This window comes from Stomoxys calcitrans, chromosome 4 (assembly GCF_963082655.1).
Source record: "Stomoxys calcitrans chromosome 4, idStoCalc2.1, whole genome shotgun sequence".
Taxonomy (NCBI): domain Eukaryota; kingdom Metazoa; phylum Arthropoda; class Insecta; order Diptera; family Muscidae; genus Stomoxys; species Stomoxys calcitrans.
Genome location: NC_081555.1, coordinates 183,129,004 through 183,153,924, shown reverse-complemented (window position 1 = coordinate 183,153,924; position 24,921 = coordinate 183,129,004). Strand labels below are relative to the sequence as shown.

General features: G+C 35.5%; 1 protein-coding gene across 2 annotated transcripts; it reads left to right on the top strand.

The window, feature by feature from the left end:
- Positions 1–313: 313 nt before the first annotated feature.
- LOC106095901 (uncharacterized) lies at positions 314–16,385 on the top strand. Of its 2 annotated transcripts, none has more exons than XM_013263346.2 (6): positions 314–609; positions 14,065–14,285; positions 14,351–14,477; positions 14,540–14,683; positions 14,748–16,037; positions 16,173–16,385. In XM_013263346.2, exons 2-6 carry the CDS (start codon positions 14,103–14,105, stop codon positions 16,310–16,312), a joined length of 1,884 nt encoding a protein of 627 aa, XP_013118800.2. In that variant the 5' UTR covers positions 314–609; positions 14,065–14,102; the 3' UTR covers positions 16,313–16,385. The 2 variants fall into 2 exon arrangements, with proteins under 2 accessions (XP_013118800.2, XP_013118801.2); XM_013263347.2 differs by lacking the exon at positions 314–609 and adding an exon at positions 636–1,465.
- The last annotated feature ends 8,536 nt before the right edge of the window (positions 16,386–24,921 follow it).

Below are 24,921 nucleotides of genomic sequence, written 5' to 3'. Positions count from 1 at the left end.
TTTTCTTAAGCACATCGCTTCCGTTTCCTTAAAGTGGATATGGCGATTTTCTATCCAACGCCATTATTTATATTCATGAACGCTTGCAATGCGCATATTCACTTCTCGCAAAGCGAAAGCAAGAGTGAAGGAAAGAAATGTTCACTGTTATTCTCTTTTTCTCGTAGAACCACAAAAGTCGCGGATTAAAGAGAATGCCCAACTCATCAAAAAAGAATGATGGTTAAGAAAAACAAAGAGTATTTGCTCTTATGTTTGTGCAAATCATAAGAATTGGCAAAACAATCGATTCTAAACAGTACTCACGTTGAGTGTTTGTTAGTTGGTTATAAGATTCGGTACCATTAACATGCGCGCACTGCAATTCGACGGAGCTTGTTGGGACAGAAAGTGAAGTGGAAGTGGATAGAGTTTCTGAAAGTCGAAGAGGACAACAAACGGACACGTTAACCACCGCTTACATAAGAATTTTATTTGGAAAACTTTTAACGTTTTCAATTAACGCGAGTGACGGGCGCGCAAACGAGGCATGTGACCGAGTTTCGCTGATGCCAAATAAACGAGAAAAAAAAACAACTACAAACGTCCGTTCAAGAAATTTTTCTCATGGTAATGACATCGTTTGCAAGAAAACCCAAAAATAAATTACAACAAAAATATGTGTTACATAGGAAACCTTGAACTTGCCCGGCTCACGTGTGAAACATCTGCAAAGATATGCCGCCAATGACGACAGTCCACGAAGCATAATGCCGAAGCAAACAAAACAAAATTTCTTCAACAAGTGGAAATGTTGGCGATATTTTTAAAACAGTGGGTGTGTAGGGTTGTGGTGGGTCCGAGGGAGGCATGTGACGTTCTAAGCAAAGGCAAAAAGCTTTAATTATGCTATTTTATATATGTCCACCCATCTCTCCCTCCCTCCCTCACGTTTATCAAGAGTGATAGTGGCGCTGTTGATAATCGTTAATGGAAATGAAAGAAAAAGTATTAAAGTCCCAGTGGAATTTGCAGAAAAGGAATACGTGATTTTGGGTTGCCCAGAAAATTATTTCAAATATGTGCAGAGTTGTGATTGCAATTGTGACGAAAATCTTTCTTTCATAAGTATTATCTACGGAAAAAGCAAGCAAAACACTCAGTAAAAAGTATTTAACGTTGGCAATAAAAATGACATTAGATTGGTGAAGTGACTCAAAGGCTAATGCATATTAACGAGGGGCACTCAAATCGTTACGATTTAAAAATTAAAAAAAAAATCACGGCAAGCAAAAGTGAAAAAAGATTTCATAGGTGGTTCTCAATATATGACTACCGATGATTGCCCAAGTAAACACCTTCTACAGTTTACCGAAGAGTTTAGCAATTATGATATAAAAAGTAGGCATTAAGCCAACGATGGCCAAGCACACACCCACACCTTCTACATTACTGTATGGGTACACGAGAACAACTCTTATATTGTGTGAGTGGCCACACTATATTTAATTTTATTGATTGATAGAATTAAAAAAATTAAATATCAAACCAAAACGATAAGCTCAACCACCTTAAATTGGACCGAACCTTGCATACACACCCAATGAATTTGTTACCTTTTCAATTGCTGACGTCTAGCTTAATTCCCCACTGCGCCGGGCTCGAAAACATTTTTTTGAATCAACTCTTAAAAGCCTTTTTTGAAACATAATTGTTTTAAAGCGTATAGAAAAAAATCGGCTTCAATCATTGATTAATTGATGCAATTAATTTTTTATTTCAATAACGAAAATGATAATAACAAAGGGCGTTTGAAAGAGGCATTTAAAAAAAAAACCACAAAATTTATATTCAATTAAAAAAAAAGTTAATTTTTAACTGATCCAATTAAAAAATTGGTTGAAATTTTTCGAAAATTTTAGTAAATTTCTTTATTATTCTTGTTAAGAAATGAGTGAAGTTATTTAAATTTTCCAAAAATGTTCTTTTAAAAACCCAATTTTAAAACTAAACATTAAGTGTGTCTCCTTTTTGTTAAAAGTGGGTTTTCGAAGAAAAATTTTTCTAAAAAATGGCAAAATTTATTTAGACAAATCTTTCAAGGTAGCACCAATTATTGAAGATCATGTTCTTAATTTTAATTCAAACATTTTGATTCGCTTATAATAATGTTTAAATAAATAAATTTCTCATTTCAAAAAGGTAACTAACTTTGAAAACTTTTTTAGATAAAATTAAAACAAATGCAAAAATGATTAGTGTACCCACCACCATAGGATGGGGGGTGTACTAATCTAGTCATTCCGTTTTTAACATCTCGAAATATTAATCTGGGATCCTATAAAGTATGTGTATTTTGAGTCGGTCTAGCCATGTCCATCCGTCTGTACCCCTGTCGAAGTCATGATAGTGATCGAACGAATAAAGATATCTGCTTGAAATTTTTACTTGCTGATGTAGGTCGTTGGGGAAAGCAAATGAGACAGATCGGTTCAGATTTGGATAGAGCTCCCATGTAATGTAGTCCTTCGATTTGACTTCTTTATCCGCAATTGGCTGCATTCTGCATTTTGCACGCAGTGTTTTGTTATTATGTCCAACAAACGTGCCAAGTACGGTCAAAAACAGTGTATAACCTGTGTATACCTCCAATATAAATCGATCTCCGATCTGGCTGAAATTGTGCACAGAGTGTTCTGTTAAGGCTTTCAACAATTTAAGGCTGAAATTTTGAGCTAATACTTTTATCATGACTTCCAACATCCACGCTAAGTATGGCACGGTCTTTAATCAGATAAAAAAAGAGTTGCAAATTTTCTTGGACCAATTTCGACCGGATTTTTCCAGCATTTACATGTTAGGTTACATGTAAGCAATAAGTCTATGTATTCATTATAAAATGGCAAACCAATTGAGCATAAATCAATTGCAAGTTTTCAAGAAGAACAAATCCGGAAAAAAATTTGGTCGTCAACAAAAGTATATACAGCTGTGTTCAAAATAATAGCACTCCTTCCACCCAATATTATTACAAGTCAAACATCCAATTTTTTTATTTATTTATTTATTTCATCTACCGAGCTATGCTCTTACAGATTACATTAATTAATTACAATATACTAGAATTATAAATTCCAACATTGCCAAAAACTGTATAAATTTTCATAGCTATGCATTATCATTATCAAGCTAAATTCTAAGCATTCTCTTGAAAATGTGTCGTTCTATGTGGTAGTCTATATGGTTTGCAATACAGCTAAATAAGCAGAGGCATCGCGTTAATGATTCATTCATCCCGGAAAGGTTCTATGGAAAGGAATGTCAAACAAAAGATGTTCTCTTAAAAATCGATTAGGAAGAGAGACAACAAATCTGAGCAGTCAGTGTTAGTGTCAATCAAATCTTTTATAAAAACAAATTCGGCGTCGTTCTGTTGGGTTGCCCAAAAAGTAATTGCGGATTTTTCATATAGTCGGCGTTGACAAATTTTTTCACAGCTTGTGACTCTGTAATTGCTTTCTTCCTTCTGTCAGTTATCAGCTGTATTTTTTAGCTTGCTTTAGAAAAAAAAGTGTAAAAAAAGTATATTTGATTAAAGTTCATTCTAAGTTTTATTAAAAATGCATTTACTTTCTTTTAAAAAATCCGCAATTACCAATATATAGGAGGGCATACTATCCCATGTATAATACATTCTTAAAGCAAATATTGTAAAACATTTTTGAAATTTCTCTATTCTATTTATTCCTTCGTTATAAAATGGATCCCAAATAATACACAGAAAATCAGAATCAGAATATCCAAATTAAGAATTAGATTTGAGAAAATATACCCAATATGATGTTTAAATGATAGTATGGGATCAGAAACTATTTCAAAATCTTCAACTTGGTTTACCCGTAAAAAATTGTTACCAAAGTGGTCCTTATAACTGCATAATAATGGTAAATGCTTAATGGTAATGGTAAATGTAAGTCATAACTTTGCATTTAGATAGATTAAGGACTAGCCGATTCACTTGACACCATCATTCGCCAACTTTAACAAAAAGAACCCTGTGAGAAATGTATGATGATATACATGGCATATGATTTGAAAGAATACCTTACTTCTCAAGTTTAGCAATTAACATATTATGCGATATCCTAAGGACAAGAGAGGGTAACTTAAGTGATATGATGATAAGAAGGGTATGTAAGAAGTAAAATTACAAATATAAGCTCATAATAAACATGATGTTTTTGATGCCATTGATTGCTTTTCGTTTGGTCTTTGAATGGCATTGTTCAAAAATATAGGAGTATGAGTGGTTTATTATAAAATTAAATGAAGTGAAAACTAAAAATAGAGAAGTGACAGAAAAGCTGTTTCAATTGTAGTTAATAGATTTTAAACAACAACTTCTGTAATAGTGGAACGTAGAAAAATACGAAAATTAATCAAAATACTATGCAAAATATATGGATAAACTAGGAAAATAGTAGGATGCTTCGATCAAATTATTGCAAATGTCCAATTATTGGAAAAAACCCGAAACACTCGGACTCAAACGTGAAACGTCAACTATTGATGACCGTCTATTTTACGACTTTGTATAGCAAAGAGAACCCTACGTAAAATAGATTCAAGGGGGACTTAATCTGACTGTAATTGGTCCCACAATTCCCAAACAATTGTTGGAAAATAATTTATTCGCAAAAACTTCAAGAATGGTACTATTAATGCACGCTTTAAGTTCGCTAAAGGACATATTGATTGACCGATTGAAAAAATTGGACTGACGTATGTAAAATTATATTATTTGGTGAAATAGGGTCTAGAATGGCGTCCGCGGCCTACCCAATAGGTAATACAAATCGAAACTAAAGACGAGAATGTCATCACACAAATCGGACATAAAAGCCATTAATAAATCCATGGAGCAAAAAACCGTACTCGCGGCCCAGGTTAAGTCGTAGCCTGTTCAGCCTCCTGACTTCAATACCCTTGAATATTTGTGGGGAGACATTGAACTTGGAAGCCACCATAGCGAAGAAGTTAGTATGTCCGCCTTTGACGCTAAACGCCTGGGTTCGAATCCGGGCTAGAACATCAGAACTTTTTTTGCAGCGGTGATTATGCACTGTTAATGCTGGCGACATTTATGAGGTACTTTGCTATGTTAAAACTTCTCCCTAAAGAAGTGTAGCTCTGCGACACGCCATTCGGACTCGACTATAAAAAGGAGAAAGGAGGCCTCTTATCATTGTGCTTAAACTTGAAGCGGACAGCACTCATTGATATGTGAGAAGTTTAGAATGGTAATCGGTCAATTTGCATTTGTTCACATTGCTGCCAAATACAGAGACCCTATAGAACGCAGTGCGTAATGCCTCACACAAAATCCGTTCAAAACTATCCCAGGATCACCCTTTAAAGAGATTCCAGGAAATTACTGAGACATCGTGCATCATAGATGTGCCGAAATCACCAAAAAGTTTTTATTAAAGAATTTACAACTTTTGGGTCATTTGCTTTAAAAATAGTGGGATCATGTATCAATACTCCTATTATTTTGAACACCAAATTTTGGGAAAAAATTGATTCAACGAAATACTTAAAATTGTTGTAGCTTTAATTAAATAGTTTATTGCTACGTATTTTACTTACGTAACAAAATTTTAATAAACCAATAATTTTTGTATAGAAAAAAAATTATTTTTTAATAGGATCGCACTCCTATTGTTTTGAACACAACTGTAAGTGAAAATAAAAAATTTTTATAATCAAATGTACAAATCAAAATTTTAAATTACAACTTTTTTGCATACGAAATTTTCTAAACGGCAATGCCAGAGCAACATTTGACTTCAGATGAAGTTAAAAAAATATTTGAGCCAAAGTTTTTTTTTTAATTCAAAAACACTCCCGCCTCAATATTCAGTTCTAAATGTACTTGCTTGAATTGTAGCATTGATAAAATTTCATTTTCACTTGGTTACTCAGCGATTCTTGCGAGCCACTAGGTTTTGTTTGTTCTTTCTGAGGTACTGACCTATCTTTATAAGCCCATAGAATTCGATGTTACAACCAAATAAAAGAGAATTTAAGCTGCTGTTCCGTCATATATAAATTGGCCATAATAGCGATGTCTCCGAGTGGTAGTGGTAGTGGTGGTAGTTATGGTGGCAGCTTATCAAGAAACAATAATAACAACTGATACCAATCCCTCAAGTGGTTAGACTTTATCTTTCGATAGTTGTCTACAGTTGTTTTTCGTTTGCTTTTAATTACTAAACTGTCAATATACAAAATGAAAACCATTGCAAATGTGGAAGGAGGTCAACTGAAATGACGTTCTATGTGAATTATCTGTTTTTGAGTAAGGCAAATCAAAATAGAATTTTCATTCCAAATACGCTGTATACTTTTAAGGGTTAAGAGTTCCTCGAAGGACAGTTTTGACAGAACCCATGATGACAATGAATGAAACTGATTGCAGTTCAGGGTAAAATTTTATTTTCACTTATCTGTCATAATTTTTCTATCGCAATCGACTGCCCCGTATGCAAGAATACAAAGTGAAATTTAACACAATTTAAACATTTCAATGAAAATGCAAAAATCAGTCGAGGTCTTCGAAACAAAAAGAACTCTTCAAAATCAAAAATGTCGTCAACTACAATCTAATCCAATGGCAGCTTGTTATAACTGTTTCCCTTCAACACCAATATTAAGTACACCTGATTCTAGGCGAAAAATATGGAAACGAACAACTGATTATCGGTTTCGCAACTCAATAAATAAAATATCATCCATCATTTTTTACTCTTTATATACGAACAAATTATCAGAAAAAAGACCAGTATCTACCATATGGACTTTAACAATGAATCCTCCGGTAATACCACATGGCACGAATAGGCTACACTGAATGTCGTTTTCGTAATGACTTCTATAGCCAAATGATATTGATTCAAAGAGGAAAATCTAATAAATGTTTGGTGACAGTAGTAAAACCCTCCGCAATGATTTCCATCTCTATTACAGTTACCAACTTCACACTGTTATATCTGCCAAATTAGAAATGACTGCATGATATTTGTTTTATTGACAGATTATTATATAATTTAGCAATTACAATTGCAATTGTTTCGAAGTTTATTGCAAAAGAAGGATATTCGTGATGGCGTTAAGGCCTCACGGCTGGAAAATCGCAACAGACTATTGTTTTCGAACTCAAACACTCCGCAAAGTGAACAAAATGTTTGTGGTATCGTATCATAAATCGTTATAATGATACTGATAACCTTGCAAAACGACATGTAAAAATGCAAATTTCCCATGAATATTGTATTAAGGTACAGTGGATATGTCTCTCATATCAATGAGTGCAGTCCCATTAAAGTTTAAGCTCAATGGTAAGGGACCTCCTTTTTTATGCCGATTTCGAATGGCGTGCCGCTTAGCGACCAGATCTGTGGAGTCGAGCAAGTTCTACTCGACTCCAACTCCGCAGTCGACTCCCAGCACTTAATTTTTTTTTTAACAATTTTCTTATATTTTTAATTCAATGATTAAAAAAACATATTCCTTTTATTCCAAATTTTTTATTATTTTATGACCATTAAGCGAAGAAAGAATGAATTTTAACTTCCTTGACATAAAACCGCACCAATTTTAAAAGTAGTAGGCAAATCACTATTAATTTAATTTTTTTAATATATAAACCATCAAATGCAAAAAGCTCTAAAACGATTGCAATAAATCCCACTCCTAAGAATTTTAAGAACTTTTTTGTTTGTTTTTTCCAATTTAAATTTCATTTGATTACCTCTTTCCTAACTTGAGCTAGAATTTTTCTAAGACAGTTCTATACTTAGGTCTTTTTCTACCCATTCGTCGTTCATGGGTTTATTCAGTCTACCTATTATTTTCCATCTTTTCAACAGATTGCCGAAATCACAATAGTGTTCGAACGAATGAGGCTCTCATAGATACTTCTTATTGATGTAGGTCATAGGGCGATGGAAATGGGTCACTTAGTCCATGTTAATTTCAGTTTATAAACTGAGCTTATTCAAAAGACGGGTGCAAGTTTTAAATATTTGTATATCCTACACCACTATTGTGGTAAAAGGAAGAGAGATGGGCCCCTTAACAAGCATACCTATCGACTCAGAATCACTTTCTGATTCGAATTGCCTATGTCCCCCTGTCTTTCTGTCCATGTCCATTTGTGTTTACATTTATTACAGGCATTTTGTTTTGGCCTTGAGACAAAGTCTATTTAAATTGGAAGAAATCGGCTAAGATTTGGATATAATTCCCATATATATGTTCATCCGATTTGGACTAATACTGAAATAATATCGTCATTCGTCAACCAATCCTCGCGAAATTAGGCACAAAGGTTTCTCTTATGACGCTTCGGATCACTGGTGATATCCGATAGAAACCGATTTTTACTTCTAGAGCTCTTAAGCGCATTTATCAACCGATCTTCTAAAAATTTTACACAACTATTTCCTGTATGACTCCTACAATATGTAAGGATTTTGGTCGAAAGTCTACATAGAGACAAAATTTTTTTAAAGATAAAATTTCAATGCAATTTTCTCTTAAGACAAAATTTTAAAGAATTTTTTTTTTGAAGACAAAACTTTTCTATTTTTGTTTGCTTCTCTTTTGAGACGACCTCAATGATCGTAGATGCAAATGAAAAATGAAAGCAAAAGATAGCAACAAACACCAACCACTATGGGACGCGTTTCGTCTTTGATTAGAATACTTTTCGACCATATTAGGTGTGATGGCTTTAAGGGCCGTGCGTTGATGTGTTGTATTTGAATCGTAGTAATATCGAAAACGCATCTATGATACAATTACCACATTAACCACGCTCGACAACTCTGTCTATTAGCTGTACTTTTTCCCAATGCATGTATTTTTGCAACTTACACTTCTTCCGTACTTCACACGATGTTATGCATCTGTTGGAACTTGTATTGATGGCTTCGAACGCTAGACAACAGCAACGGCTTTCGCTGTTACTCCGTGTGACCAGGTTCGAATCCCGGCCGAAGGTTTCTTTAAAAACAACACATGAATAACTAAGAAAAATTTGCCTGAAATTGTGTCTGTTTTTTTTTATTTTGCTGTTTTTTAATTCAAGCTCAGGGTCTTCCTGTTTTTTTTTATTTAATTTATTTATCAACAATTGGCATTTCAATGGAATACATTTTCAAAATATGATATATTCAAATGAAAAACCAAACGCAATTTTAATATACGGAATATTGATAAATAGCTTAAATAAGAAACAAAAAGTCCTCGAGTTTGAATTGAAAAACAGCAAAATTGAATGCAGCAGTCAACTATAAAACAATTTAATTTGTTATTCTAAAATATTTTTAGAATTTGACTTTTTGTTACTTTGTCCGGAGTCGAAATTGCCCGACTCCGACGGACAAGTTTCAACATGGCAGGATACCTCACAAACATTAATAAGGCGAAAACCACCGCTGGAACGTTTTCCTGATGTTCCCGACGACGGTGTCATAGACTGCTACATACTAACTTCTTCGCTACATACTAACGCAAACGTCATGGCGAGTGAAGGCTCGAACTTAACGAAATCCATGTCGTAGTGTCAACCAAAGGGTTTAAGATCTGAAAACATTCCAGATCAAAGAGCAAGGTTAGGACTAAAATGTATGCCAGTATGGACGCCATGAAGAAATCCATTGATGAGGATTGGACCATGGAATGGAATACCGTCAAATTTCATTTGTGCAGCTTGCAACTTGTTTTTTGACCGACTCAGAGCAATAGTCACCGCACAACGTAGTTATATCGAACAACAGTAAAAGGCTTCTGAAATTTTGAGTACTCCCACACATGGCTGTTATTTGAATCAATAAAAAAATATTTTCACATACAAAAATGTGGTCGTTGGTATTGGTAACACTTCACTCATAGAAAAAATTTGTAGTTACCTTTGCTGCTATACAGCAGTAGTTCTGCAGTAAAAGATAAATTTTTGCAATTTTAAAACTGCAGGCTGACTGCTAAAAATCTGTTGTTTGCTAAAAATGACTGCAAATGCAAATATGCCCATGAATAATGTTAATATTTCATATCATTTTTCTATATAAACGACAGTAATGTGCGCCTAGTCAGAACAATAAAGTTAACGAGGGAGCTTAACCACATTTCGAAATGATTGCCATTGGATGCGATGTCATGCGTACAAGGAACCTATTGATCAGATAATTTCGCTACAGTAGTATTCCAGAAATTAAAATCCTGTCTTTTAACATATTTTCATGGTCATTTGCTCTACCCCGTTTGGAAAAATGCCTAAAGTAATAAAAACCATGACAATCCGAAAACAGAGTTTAAAACAAATTGTCAATCAGCATTTCACATGTATTTTAACGGGCAACCAAATCGTTTCTCGAAATTCCCACATCAGCTGCGTGTTTGTGTATCGAACGGCGGGAAGAACGCACATCTGACTGCCTTTCTCTTTCGATTTTTTTCCGGAGTTCTGATGGTCCGTTGAAGTCCAATTCTGGGTTAAGCGACACTTCCACACTCCCGAAGGTAATATTAACATAAAGTAAAATATCAAAATTTTATGCAAGGTATATAATGCAGATAAAACAAGTAAGAAAGCATTCATGATCGAAATGTCTCTTGCTATCAACATTCAAAAAGGTACGTTGAAATGGTAATCTTTCTAAGAACATATCACAATTCTTCCATACTTTCATTTCAGCAAAAGAAAACTCACTCAATGGCAACAGAATTTTTATAGAAAATGATGGGACTTGGAAAGATGACGATGATACTCTGCGAAGCTTACTGGAAAATAAGCAAGTTGCAATAATTAAACAATTTAAGGAAACCTGGAGCAACATTATTACAATTTCTATACAAAACTTTGATCAGCTAAGAAATACATTGTAAATCCATCACGTTCACGTGGCGATCGCTCCTTTGAACTGTAACATGTTTCTTCATCTGTAGAAGCTTGACCAGGATCGCTATTTCCGCATGTAAATGTGTGTTCCGCATTAACAACATCAAGCGGCACTTTTTATTTGAGATTCCATTGCAGGATATTGTACAGCTTTAGAACATTGTTTAATGCTTTCTATTCAAAGAGTAGTATAGTAGAAATATTTAATATTTAATTCATTAATATTAAGTCAGCAAAAAACGTTTTTGTTGGTTGCTATTGGCATCGGTGCATAAGTTGGATTTGAATAAGATAAGTAAGATTTGATTTGTTTTCTATTGCGCTTATGAATCAATTCGTCTCAAAAAGAGCCCTGTTCAAATTCAGATGTGTGCTTTACAACCTACTCTATTTGGGATGGTTGTAAAGCACCATGATCCATTTGACATCTCTCGCTTAGGATTAAGCGATACGGGAAACCAGTCAATTGCTTCTAGCAACAACACACTTTTGCTGACTTTTAAATGTTTTTTTTGTATAATATTCTTTGAATAAAAGGCATTAAACAATGCTCAAAAGCCGGACAACATTCTGCAATGGAATCTCAATAAGATTTTAAGGCCGAGCGAAAAAAAGAAAGCGCACTTTTTATTCTTAATATCCTTAAACAAGATATGATTTTTATACCCTCCATCATAGGAGGGGGGTATACTAATTTCGTCATTCTGTTTGTAACTCCTCGAAATAGACGTCTTAGACCACACAAAGTATATATATTCTTGATCGTAATGTCATTTTAAGTCGATCTAGCTATGTCCATCCGTCCGTCGGTTTGTCGAAAGCACGCTCACTTTAGAAGCAGTACAGCTAGCCGCTTGAAATTTTGCACAAATACTTGTTATTAATGTAGGTCGGTTGAGATTGTAAATGGGCCATATCAGTTCTTGTTTTGATATAGCTGCCATATAAACCGATGTTGGATCTTGAGCTACTAGAGAGCGCAATTCTTATCCGATTTGGTTGAAATATTACATGGCATATTTCGTTATGATTTCCAACTACTGTGCTAAGTATGGTTCAAATCGGTCCCGATATAGCTGTCATATAAACCGATCTTGATTATTGATTTCTTGAGCCACTGGAGAGCGCAATTCTTACCCAATTTAGCTGAAATTTTGCATAACATATTTTGTTATGACTTCCAATAACTGTGCCAAATATGGTTCAAATTGATGCATAACCTGATATAGCCGCCATATAAACCGATCTGGGATCTTGACTTCTTGAGGCTCTAGAGGGCGCAATTATTATCCGATTTGGCTGAAATTTTGTACAACGGCTTCTGCTATGATCTTCCACATACGTGTCAAATATGGTTTGCATCAATCTAAAGCCTGATACAGCTCCCATATAAACCGATCTCCCTATTTTATTTCTTGAGCGCCTACTTCTACTATTGTCTGCAACATTCAATTCGATTATGGTCCGAATCTATAACCAACCATAACTTGATATAGCTCCAATAACATAGCAATTATTTTCTTTTATCCTTTGTTGGCCTAAAGAGATAGTGGGAAAAGAACTAGACAAATGCTATCCGTGGTGGAGGGTATATAAGAACTGGCCGAACTTAGCACGATTTTACTTGTTTTTCTTATTAATTTTGTTCCGTATATACTCAATACTTATAATATAAATTAAGTTTTTGGGATATTTTTTTTAATAAAATATTTTTATTTCATAACAATCATGCATACCTTTATTGTCTTTTAGGCACAAAAGAGTGTAAAATACATTATTGCGTAAACTCGTAACTAAAAATGTGTACCTACACATTACAATGATATCTTAAAACACAAACAGGTTGAAAATTACTTTAATTTTTCCGGCATCTTGTTGACGATCATTATCATTGTGAATATAGTTTTGAGAGTACGTTTTCAAAAGTTTAGCAGATTTTTGTAATAAAAACCGCAGATTTTCTTGGTGGAAATAGCAGACGGAAACGTTTCTAAAACAGCAGCCCTACGTTTGCTGAAACAGCAATAATGTCTACTAACCCCTTTTCCAGTAGACAAAAACTGTTGTTTTAGCAAACATGTTTCCTGTTTTGACTAATGAATTTCATTGAGTGTTCGTGTCAGCTACCCTGTATATATAAGCGTATAATTATTGCTTCCTATTAGTGTTCAAAAGGCAAAAATCGATGAATGGTGAATATGAGAGGCACATACAATTATAGATGCATAAATATTGTCATTACTGATCTCGTCTCGCCAAATTTGTTTTGATTTGAACTCTTTTAGGGGCTTAGGAAGTCAAATCAGAGGATCACACTCATAATTTGACATCCAAAGCCCTAAAACCCTTATCATACTCTACACCACAACTGTGGCACAGGATATTAGAACTTTGTTTGCAACGCTAAGAACGAAAAGAGCCAATCTCATTGTTAGCATACTTAGCAAGTTAGAATTACTACCTAATGCGAAATAGTTATGTCCGTCTGTCGGTTCTTGTATTGTTGTGATCAAAAGCAAAAAAATTTTAATGAAGGTCAACTTATCGTTGAATTTGAAAAAATTAATTTTGGGGAAAGATATCTTTGTACCAATACTTAATAAACAGGAAAGAAGTCATTCTGGGAGTAAAACGAAAACCAGGCAGAGATTCAAATTTAAAGATAGATACTTATTTATAAGAATTTGGCTCGATTACTTGATTTTCGTTGAATAAAAGACTTTCAATTGGGTTGCAAGAACTCAATGACAAATGCTAATATCTAAACAAAATTATATTAAGAGTGTTCGCGTAATGCAAATTTGCAGAAATTTTTACTGGAAGTCGTTATTTGCTAGCAGAGGAGAGCGATAGAGTGCTTGAAGGAGAGCATAATTTTGAGAGTTTGGTAATTGAGAGCTTGCTGCTGGAGATTTCTCCCAGCAGCAAGTTAACGGCATAGAACGGATGTTTTTTTTTTGAAAATAAGCTATTTTAAAAAAAACCGACAAAGAGAATAAAGGCTGTTTTTACTCTCCTGCAAATTTTTACTGACCTATTTTTAATGGATAAATATGCGAATAGACCTATTATAAGTGTTTTGTAATATTTTTAAATTTCTTATTTTATTGTCATTGCAGCTTCCGATTGTTGTCATTCTATGTAGTTCTTTAAGTTAATGGAATCATCGGGAAAGTTCACAAGCAATGCCTACACTTCGGTATATCAAACCACTACAGAGCCACTCAAAACAAAGACCAAAAAGCCACCAAGACGTGACAAAAGTGATCTTGGAGAAGATTTTATAGCTCCCGATGATGGTTGGGCTTGGTTGGTATGCATAGCCGCTGGCATATCCAATGTAAGAGCTTGAAGCTAAAGCCCATGCCATCCACCTTAACCCTTCTTTCTTTTTGATGTACTTAGCTCTCAATATATCCATGTGTCCAACAATTTGGCTTCATTTTCAAAGAGCGTTTGGAGAACTTGGGTTTGAGCAGCTCGCAGGTTACCACAATCATCAATACAAATCCAGCGGTATCCGCTTGCACAGGTAATTGAGACTAGAGGTCATCAACTTTTATTTGCATAGAACTTTTGTTGGTTTCTTTGCAGGCCTTCTGAATGGACCCATGTTCAGGCGTTTCACATTTCGTCAAGTGGCTTTAACTGGAGCACTGCTCATCTTCGTGGGCATTATGTTAACAGCCTTTTGCGAGACCTTCATTGGCTACATCATCTCATTTGCCTTACTTTTTGGTATGTATGACAGCGCAAAGCAGAGAATCTCAAAATCTCATTTATCCTAGAATATTTTCTGCAGGTTTTGGCATGGGCATAAGCGTGTCGGCATCATCATTGGCCATCAACACCTACTTTAAGAAAAAACGCAGAAAGGCGGCCGGATTCTCCTGGACCATAACAGGCATTGGTCCAATTATTTTGCCGCATTTGGTTACCTTCTTGGTGTCGGTGTATGGTGTCCAAGGCACCGTCTTCATATTTGCTGCACTTTCACTGCATGCCGTTGTGAGTGCCCTTATCTACCAACCCGTACAATATCATGTACACAAAAGATCCGACGACTCAACACAACCACCCGTCGTTCTTGAAGAGAATTTGCAGCATCTGTGCAAATACTGCGAATTGCAGTTGCAAAAACAGACGGGCATTTTCTCTTCCCAATACCTTTACCAGGATGACGATGAAGATAAACCAGGATTCGAGATCATAGAACCTGGTACTCCAATGTTGTCCAGGGCTAATGATGGTTGGTATGGCTCAAAAATGTCTTTGGCTTCCTCAAGACCACGTCATCGCACCATATCCACCAACATAGATGTTGAAAATTGGAACAGAAGAAGTCGCTTGGTGAGCGAAGGCGATGAAGAAGAAGAATTGAAGCAAAAATCTTCTCTAAAGCCTAACAATTTCAATAGGGAAAGAGAAAAAAACCTGAAACAAAGCAGTTTGCGCAACAAGTACGGAGATGGTCCGCTGAAGTGTACTTGTGCCGAAGAGAGGGCACTTATGGAACTCAATAAAATTCAGGCATTCGAGGGCCTACAAGGAAGAGATACCAAAAACTCGTCCGAGTCGGATTTGGATGAACCCAAGATTACATTTCTGCAAAAGGTTGTGGCATTTTTCGATCTGAGCCTATTACGCGACTTCACCTTTGTTAACTTGGTCATGGGTCTGACTATCATCAATTTTGGCGAATTAAATTTCTCCATTTTGACACCCTTCATTCTTAGCGACTTTGGCTTTGAGACGTCACAGATGACTTTGTCCATATCTTTATTGGCCGGCTTAGACATCACAACTCGTTTCCTTATGCCATTTTTCACGGAAAAGATACCGTGGGATAATCGGGTCTTCTTCCTCATAGGTGTTGTGGGCATAGCATTGGGCAGAACCGTTGTAGCCTGCACTCGATCCTTTTCCGTGATACTAGTCACATTCGCCATCATCGGGGTATTCAAGGGAATACGCACAATCTTCTGGCCCCTCATCATACCAAGCTGTGTTCCATTGAAAAGACTGCCAGCTGCCTCTGGACTACAGCTTTTAATATCGGGACTCTTTACATTGGCCGCCGGTCCATTTGTAGGTAAGTAAAGAGAAATTGGAGACCCAAAACAGCACTCGATAGAAGAATTTCGGTGTCGAACTCGCTGATGAAATGTTTCACCTTTCAATATAACGCGTATCCCTTTTAATTACCTTCATTTCTGTTTAATCTTAGGTCTGGTACGAGATCGCTTCAATTATGCCGTAACACTGCACTGTCTAAACGCAATGACGTTTGTGGCCGCCATATCATGGACAACTGAAGCTCTGGTGCGCAGATATTTACAAAAACCAAGTACTTTGAATTGTGATTAGAAATAGTTGGGATCTTTTTTACAACGTAAAATATTGTTTTTAATAAATGTTAAATCTTCTATAAATATATAAAGGAGTTGCGTGACTGACTGATTGCTGACTGATCATCGTCCAGCCCAAACGGCTAAATCTAGAATCATGAAATTTCGCTCGAATGTTGGTCTTGGGTCATAGGCACGGGATAAGGCTGGATTTGGTGATATTCGAACGTTTAAATACTAAAACGTAGCAAAAAGTACGAAATGGTACATATTTGCCGAGCGCGAACGGAAAGGGATAAAATCATGTTCTTTGTCTCAAATTAAAGAGCGTCTCGAAAAAAGAAGGTTTGGTAAAAAGAATTTGGAAAATCGTACCAGAAGTACGAGAAATAGTACGTTGAGTACCGTAATTGGTACTTTCTTTGAAAATTGAACTAGAGCTCTGAATTTGAGGTACACTTTGGTGACAATAAGAGATTTTGGAAATTTGTACATTTAGGTAGAGAGCGGGTGTATAGAGATAGAACTTTGAAATTTGACATAAAAAATATCTGGTGCAAAAGGATGAGGGTGAAAAGAAAAATGGGAAAATAGTACTGCTAACGTGAGGAAACGTATATTTAGTATCACATTACCATTTGGTACTTTCATTACTGATGGAGCTAGAGTTTTGAAATTTGACACGTAGGCAAAGTAGAAAATATGTGATGGGCGGCTAAATGATCTATTCAAAATTCGTATATTTTGGCACCAACGTTGGTACCATTTTGTACTTTCCTTACAGATGGAGCTAGAGGTCTGAAATTTGGCATGCAGGTACAACTGAACAAATATTATAGGTGACTATGAGCTTTTTACAATATCGATACCATTTGGTACCTTCCGTGCAGATGAAGCTAGAGGAAACTTAGAAATATGTATATGATGTATAATGATGCCCGACCAAATGATTTTTTCACAATTCGCACATTTTGGTACCAAAATTGGTTACTTTATTTGTAAATGGAGCAAGAGGTCCGAAATTTGAAATGTAGCTACAACTAAGAAATAAATGATGGATGACTAATTGATCTATTCAAAATTCGTTCATATTGGTACCTGAATTTTTATTATTATTACCATTTAGTACTTTCTGTTCAGATGAATATTGAGGTCTGAAATTTGGCATGTAGGTACAACAAAGAAATATATGATAGATTGCTAAATGATCTAATCACCATTCGTAAATTTTGGTACCATTTGGTATTGTCTTCATAGATAAAGCTAGAGGTCTGAAATTCGAAATGCAGTTACAACTAGGAAAATATTATGAGTGGCCAAATAATCTATTCACAATGCGTACATTTTGGTACCATTTGGTACTTTCTTTACAAATGGAGCAAGAGGTCTGAAATTTGCCATATAGTTACAAGAAGAAAATATATAATGGGTGACTAAATGATTCAAAATTCGTACATTTTGGTACCAAAAAGTGCAAAATAGTATGAAATCGCTTAACTTCGCCTACATCGAGCGATATGTGGAAGAAAACGTACTAATTGCGGTGTATATAGAAGACAAAAATGTTTAAATGCATTCCATTAACAAGCTTTGAATTTGTGGAGCATACTTTTAGGAGTAATGCAAGCAATCAATCTTAGGGACCATAGAGTTGCCACAAAAAATAAATTTCAATGCAATAAAGGAAGGGCATTGTATTGTAATCAAAGTAACATAACAAAGGAAAACTGTAAATAGGGTATAATGTTATTGATATTTTACTTTGAGTTTGTTTAGTACTGTTTAGTACTACTTTATACCCACAACCATAGGATGGGGTTATACATATCTAGTCATTCCGTTTGTAACACCCCGAAATATTAGTCTAAGGCCCAATAAAGTACATATATTCTGGATCGTCTCGACATTCCGAGTCGAACTAGCCATGTCCATTCGTCTGTCGAAATCACGAAAGCGGTCGAACGCATAAAGCCGCTTGAAGTTTTGCACAGATACTTACTGTTGATGTAGGTCGTTGTGGATTGCAAATCGGCTATATCGGTTCAGATTTGGATATAGCGCCCATATAAACCGATACCGCGATTTGACTTCTTGAGCCCCTTGAAGATTTACATCCAATTTGGCTTTAATTTGAAACATAGACTTGAGTTATTACTTGCAACATCCGTGCCAAGTATGATCCGAATCGATCTATAAACAGATGTACCCTCGATATAAGCCGATCACCGGATTTGACTTCTTCAGCCCTTAGAAGCCTCAATTTTCATCCGATTTGGCTGAAATTTGGAACAAGAACTTGTGTTATGACTTTCAACATTCATGCCAAGTATGATCTGAATTGGTCTATAAACAGATAAATCCCTCATAAACATCGATCCGCGGATTACCTTTTTGAGTCCTTTGAAACCCCAATTTTCAAAGACTTGAGCTATGGCTTCCAATATGTAGCCCCCATAAAAACCAATCCCCAGATTTAATTTCTTCAGCCCTTAGAAGCCCAAATTTTCACCTGCTTTGACTGAAATTTGACCCAAAACCTATCTTATGACATACAACATTAGCATCAAGTTCTATCCGAATCGATCATTATCGATAATATAAGCCCTTGTAAATACCGATATGACTTCTTGAGACCAAAATGATTTAAATGCAAACTCAGTTAATAAGGGAACATTTTTAGCGGAATCCATGGTGGTGGGTGCCCAAAATTCGGCACGACCGAACTTAAGCCTGTTATCGTCAGACGATCTAACGAGCTCCCATATAACCCAAGATGAATATGTTCGGGGAGGGAATAGTTAAAAATGTTCCATATGTTGTGGTGTTATAACTTCCAAAAGGCCTACCAATTGCAATTCGAGTAGGTGTTTCGTTTCAACCTACAGCATACACAGAAAAAAATGAAACTCGGTTTCAATCACTAAATTAATTGATGCAATTAATTTTTTAATTGAAACGGCTTTAATCACGAAAATGATAGTATAGTTTTTGATAGTTTTTGAAAAATTTGAATTAAAATTTTTAATTTAAAAAAGTATTTCCAACTAATTTCTTAATTGATGCAAATAAAAAAAAAATTATTGAAATTTGTGAAGTATGACATTTATTTAAAAATCTTTTATCAGATCCAGTTAAAAAAACTGTGCCAAATTTCATCGAATTCGGGTAATAAATGGATCTTTTATGGCGTTAATTCCCTATATCGAGTGATCGGTCGGTCGGTCTATAGGGCAGCTATATCCAAATATAGTCCGGTCTGAACAGCATTTTACAGAAATGGGAAGGAGTCTACCAGAATTTCGTCGATATCGGTAATGACCAATTTATAGCCTTAAGATTTTAAGTCTGGAGATCGGTCCATAAAGCGGCTATATATAACTAGAATCCGATTTTATTCGATCCGAAGATCAGGTTTATATACAAAGAATACGAAATCATCAAAAATTGTTTGCAAAATGTTTTTTACCCAAGATATCTGCAAAATAATAAATACCCAGCTTTTGGGTATAAATGGGTAAATACCCGGGTATTTACCCAAATTATCGGGAAACTACATTTTGGGTATTTACCTATAGTCCATCTCTATCCATGTGGAGTAGCTAGAACCGCATTTGTGGACAATCAGCGGTATCGAGCGGGGTGTCTCAGTGAGAGGTCGGGCGGCACCGGCTCTTGCACAAACACTGAGTGCCTATTAAGCTCGAAATGACAAGGCGAGTTAATGGCGCCTTCAAATAACCAATGGCCACTCTGTTCCCGCGACGATCGGTTCTTTGGACCGGAACGAGCTTGCTCACCTACAGGAGGTTGACGAGGATCGCCACCACCACATGAAAATGTGGCTATAACAACAACAACAAAATATTTTAACAAAGGACAACCGCCAAAAGGGTGTAAATCACGATTTTATTTGCAATTCAACTGGCTCTTACAAACGAGTTTTTGTATTGGAAAGCCAAAAAATCCGAGATGTTTCAAAAATAAAACTATACCTGTGACGTTCTCTTCAAATTAGAATAGCTGGATGACAAATCTGAAATTCTTGGCATACTAGATCATGATTTTAGCAAAGAAAATAAAAAGATAATTTTATTTGCAGATAATACATCACGCCATAAAGTTACCATTAATTTGTCTAATATTGAAGTTAAATTTCTTCCCTTAACACAACATCTTTGTACAACCCTTGCTTTTAAGTATCAACATAGGCAGTTCCTAGTAAATAAACAACTGTGTGCCATAGAAATGGGAAAAACTGTGGACTACACGGGCTTAGTGGTAGGTTAAACCATCCTTTGTATATTAATTATTGTTTACAGCTTCTTTTTTGCTGTCCAAGTTTTGGGACTCTTTCCGAAGATGAAATTTTATAGAGTGTATATGGCGACAAAGGTTAAGTTAGCGGTGCAGATTCCGATGGTGATATGGAGGATGGCATTTTTGAAACTGAAAGCGGTTTAACATCTACAAATGATACTCTAGAACATTCTGTGCTCAGAATAATGTGGAACATAACATTTTAATTAAAAAAATTGAGGTGCTTAACCATTTAATAAAATTAAACCAAAGCAAAATTACTCAGTATTTTAATTAACTCTTGTATAAACAAAGTTTATATTGAAATATTTTTTTTTTGTTTTTCTGTCCCGTTTTTTGTTGTTATAAACTAAGTTTATATTGAAATAATTATTTTTTATTTTCCTGTTTTGTTTTTTTTTTTTTAATATCAAATACGACAAAAAAATCAATTTTCTAAACAAACATATATACACCATTTGGTTCTAACCAAAAAAATGGCATATATAAAAACTCGCTTTTAATCCAATTCACGATATAAGCCACAAATTCCATGCAAAGCACTGTGTGGACTATAAGCGAAATATGCTGTAGTAAGTTTTTAGCTTTTGTTCGGAAATCAATGAAAAGGGTGAGGTGCTTATCGTATATATCGTAAGTTGCAATGTGGCAATTTGTATTAAAGGAAATAAACCGATTTTTATTACCAGGAACAGGCAGGAGATACTAGATATTGCCTTTGTAGATCTAAGCGGAAAGATATACGACTGGGAAGGGTTGGATGATCACAGCTTATTTGATCAAAGGCGGATTGGGACAAATTTCGGCACACATTCTGCACGACTATCCCTTCTAGACTAGAAAAGGAAGTGAGAATTGGAAAGCACATAAACATAATGTTCGTTCGTGTTGTTTACCATGCTGAAAATTTTGAGTTTGCTGAATAAATTGACAGTTTACTGAAAAGTGTAAGAGTGCTTTCACAAATTAAAATCAAAGTTGTCAAGTCGCTATTGGAAACCTCTTACTTTCGTGCATAAATAAAAGCAAATACAACCTAATAAAAAGAGCAACCTTTTTCATTAAACAAACATAACATGTTTATGAGTTCGAAATTCGTATAAATCGATCTTGCGATTAAAATGTTGGGCGCCTTCATGGCCGATGTGTTTTATATGTTTAAATCCTCTATTTTTTCTTCATTGTCTTGAATCTCTTTATATAAAAACGATTCAGATATTAATTTGATATTTTTTAGATTGGATATACAAAGAAAAAATAAAAATCTGTTTCAAACACGAAACTAATTGAACCAATTAAATTTTTAATTGAAACTGATTCAATCATGAAAATGATAATATCAGTCACAGTTTTTGAAAAAATGTTCAATTAAAAAAACTTGCATATTCAATTAAAAAAAAAAAAATAATTGAAATTTTTTTGTAATTTCCAATAAATTTTTTATTTGATTAATTTATGATTGAATTTTTTGACATTTTCTATTAAAATTTTAATTAATTCAATTACAAAAATGATTAAAATTTTCGAAATATACAATTAATTTTTTAATTGGATCAATTAATTTAATTGAAAATATTCCAATGTTATATTAAAATTTTTGCGAAAAGCGCGCTGCATAGGGCGGCTTATGAATACACATACAAATGATTACCGAACGGCTGTCTAACGTAACCGGAATGTAAAATTCAGTAAAAACAAATTTTCACATTCCGTTTTCGTGCTAACTGACAAAATTTGAAGTTTGAACAAATTTAAAAACCAAAAATTTATATTTAGAAAACTTCTATTCTCCTATTCTATGATTTTTATGTGGAATTTATTACAATTTATTATTAATAGCCACTCTGACCCGTGGTGAAAAGGAAATAAAAAAGTGAGAAATATGTGATAAGAAGAAATTAGAAGAAGAAGGGGGGGTAATCGTCAATACGGATCAGGTGTATGGAGTCTATTCAGTGATTCCACAAACTCCGCCACACACTTCGACCTCACTGTACTAGAACCCACGGCCGAGAGGCTGCCTTATATGTTGATTTCGAAAACTGTAAATCCCCTCTCAGAATTTCTTTTGCTTCTATCATTATGATACAGAGCTCTGCCTGAAATGTTGTGTGTGTCGTAGTACAGCCCCAATCCAGTGCCTGTCTCGTATTTAGAGTCATCTATGAAAACCGAGGTATCATTCTTGGTGTTTGCTTCCTCCCTCCTTGGAAAGCGAATCCCGAAATTCCAAGTTGTCTGCCCGACTCATCCATAGTGTCCTGAACGGAACATTGGCCGGATTCAGTCTCCTCCAGGATGCCAAGTTCGCTCAGCCTAAGTACAACCTTGACGGCACAGTTCCGAAAATAGACCTTGATATGTTGCCTACCTATCATTGCGATCATTCTCACGCCATACCTTTTTAGACCCAACAAAAATTTGTTCCATAGAATGGGCGAGAACCTCCCTACCTGAGGCGTTCCCATTATCACCCGCCTTCTGACCACACTGCGATTTCACTGCGAAATTGATGGTCATAGTCTGCAAATGCATTTTGCAACAGCACATAATTTCTAATAAGGGGTTTCTCTTTTAAAACAAAAAGCGCTAAAACAATTGAAAAACAGTAGTAATCCGATCAAAAGGTCAAAGTTACAGATTGTTCAAACCAATGTAAACTCCTTTTGCTATGACAATACGAATCATACAAGAGTCAGCATGTATCATATTTTACAGCACTTTATCGCCGCATCATCTCTATGTATATTCGATCAGTGTTTACATTATAGGACTGAGAGAAGCTAACATTGCGACAAACGAATTCACTATTTATAGGATTTACTATTTTAGGTACTATTTAGCAAAAACACATGCTCCCCAGCAAATCACCAACTGCGCATTTCTATCTATTTGGATTGAACTAATTTTCTAATTTGTTTTGTAAATTTAAAAATGTGCCTAATAGAGATAAGAAATTCAAAATGAGATGCAGTGTTACCTATTTCTATGCCATATGTGTCTGATCTATTTTCAATCGGTTTATGCAATGAAAGATTCCGATAAAACTTCACAAAATTAGAGGATTTGCAAAGAGTTTAGAGGCTCCACAATTAGCGAAAGTAATCACATAACTCCTCAGCGTAATAGATTTGACAATTGCTTACCAACACCAGCGAACAACGGCCAACGACAATTGCATAAAACACACAAACACCGGCATTTGCGCATGCGCATCCGCTAACACTCTCTGGCAAATTACCACAAAAATAAATAAACTAATCGACAGCTCACTTGCTCAAATGGGCAATGTGGCCCGTGTCCATTGCATTGAATGAGCCATTTGCAAAAACCATTTTCGATTTAATTTTCAGCCGATTGTTGGAGTTCTATTAAAATGCAAAAAATCCAAGTCAGAGGACTGCAGTCCAAACACGTCCACACAGCTCAGCCCGTGTCACGGCCTTTGTAATGTCTCCATTTGAAGACGTACCTCTAGTTCCCTCTGCCTATTACTTAATCGTCAAAGCACTTCCAACTACGTAATCGCAGAGAGCTGAGCATTTTTAAATGCCATTTGGACGTGATGGCAATGTCAAGTGCGTGGTAATTCAATTCAAAGGTTGTGCACTCCTAGCCATCTTGGGCGGAGTAGAGTACCAATTTCCAGAGGAGATCTTTATTCGTAATCACTTGGCCCCCTTGATCTTCTTCGTTTTTGTCGACCATCGCAAATCAGCCTGCTTACATTGCAGATCACAATTTTTGGAGCCTAAAGCACCAAATCCAAACGACACCACCGTTTGCATGCCATCGGCCTTCCAAATGAATGGCAAAGAGATAAATAACAGAAGACAATGGGCCTGATGCTTGTTGGTTCGAGCACTTGTTCAAATTCGGACGTTTCGTGCTCATTGCTATTCCCCCTGCGCAGCTGGTGTGTGGATGATGAACACCAACTAGTTGCCCTATTTTGCCATCCCAATCATAAGGTTGGAGCTTGGTTACCCAATGGGCGGTTAATATTTTTATCACCTCTGGCTCGAGGCGTAATTGCGCTGCACTGCAATAATTTGTACAATAAAAATATAATTCTTTCGATTTGCCAGTGTGTGTTACAAGTAACGCTCCGCTTGAGCTAGGTAATCTCGTTTTGTTATCCCCTATACGGCATATCTATTCTTCTACCGTCCAAAGTAGGTGATTTGTAAAATGGCATCAAATTTGTGGCAGCTATGGGCACACTTAATAAGTGGAGGTAGAGAAAAGTAAAAGTGCGTGAGGCAGATTCATCACTAACAACCAAACATGTGATTAAAACTGTTTTCAGCT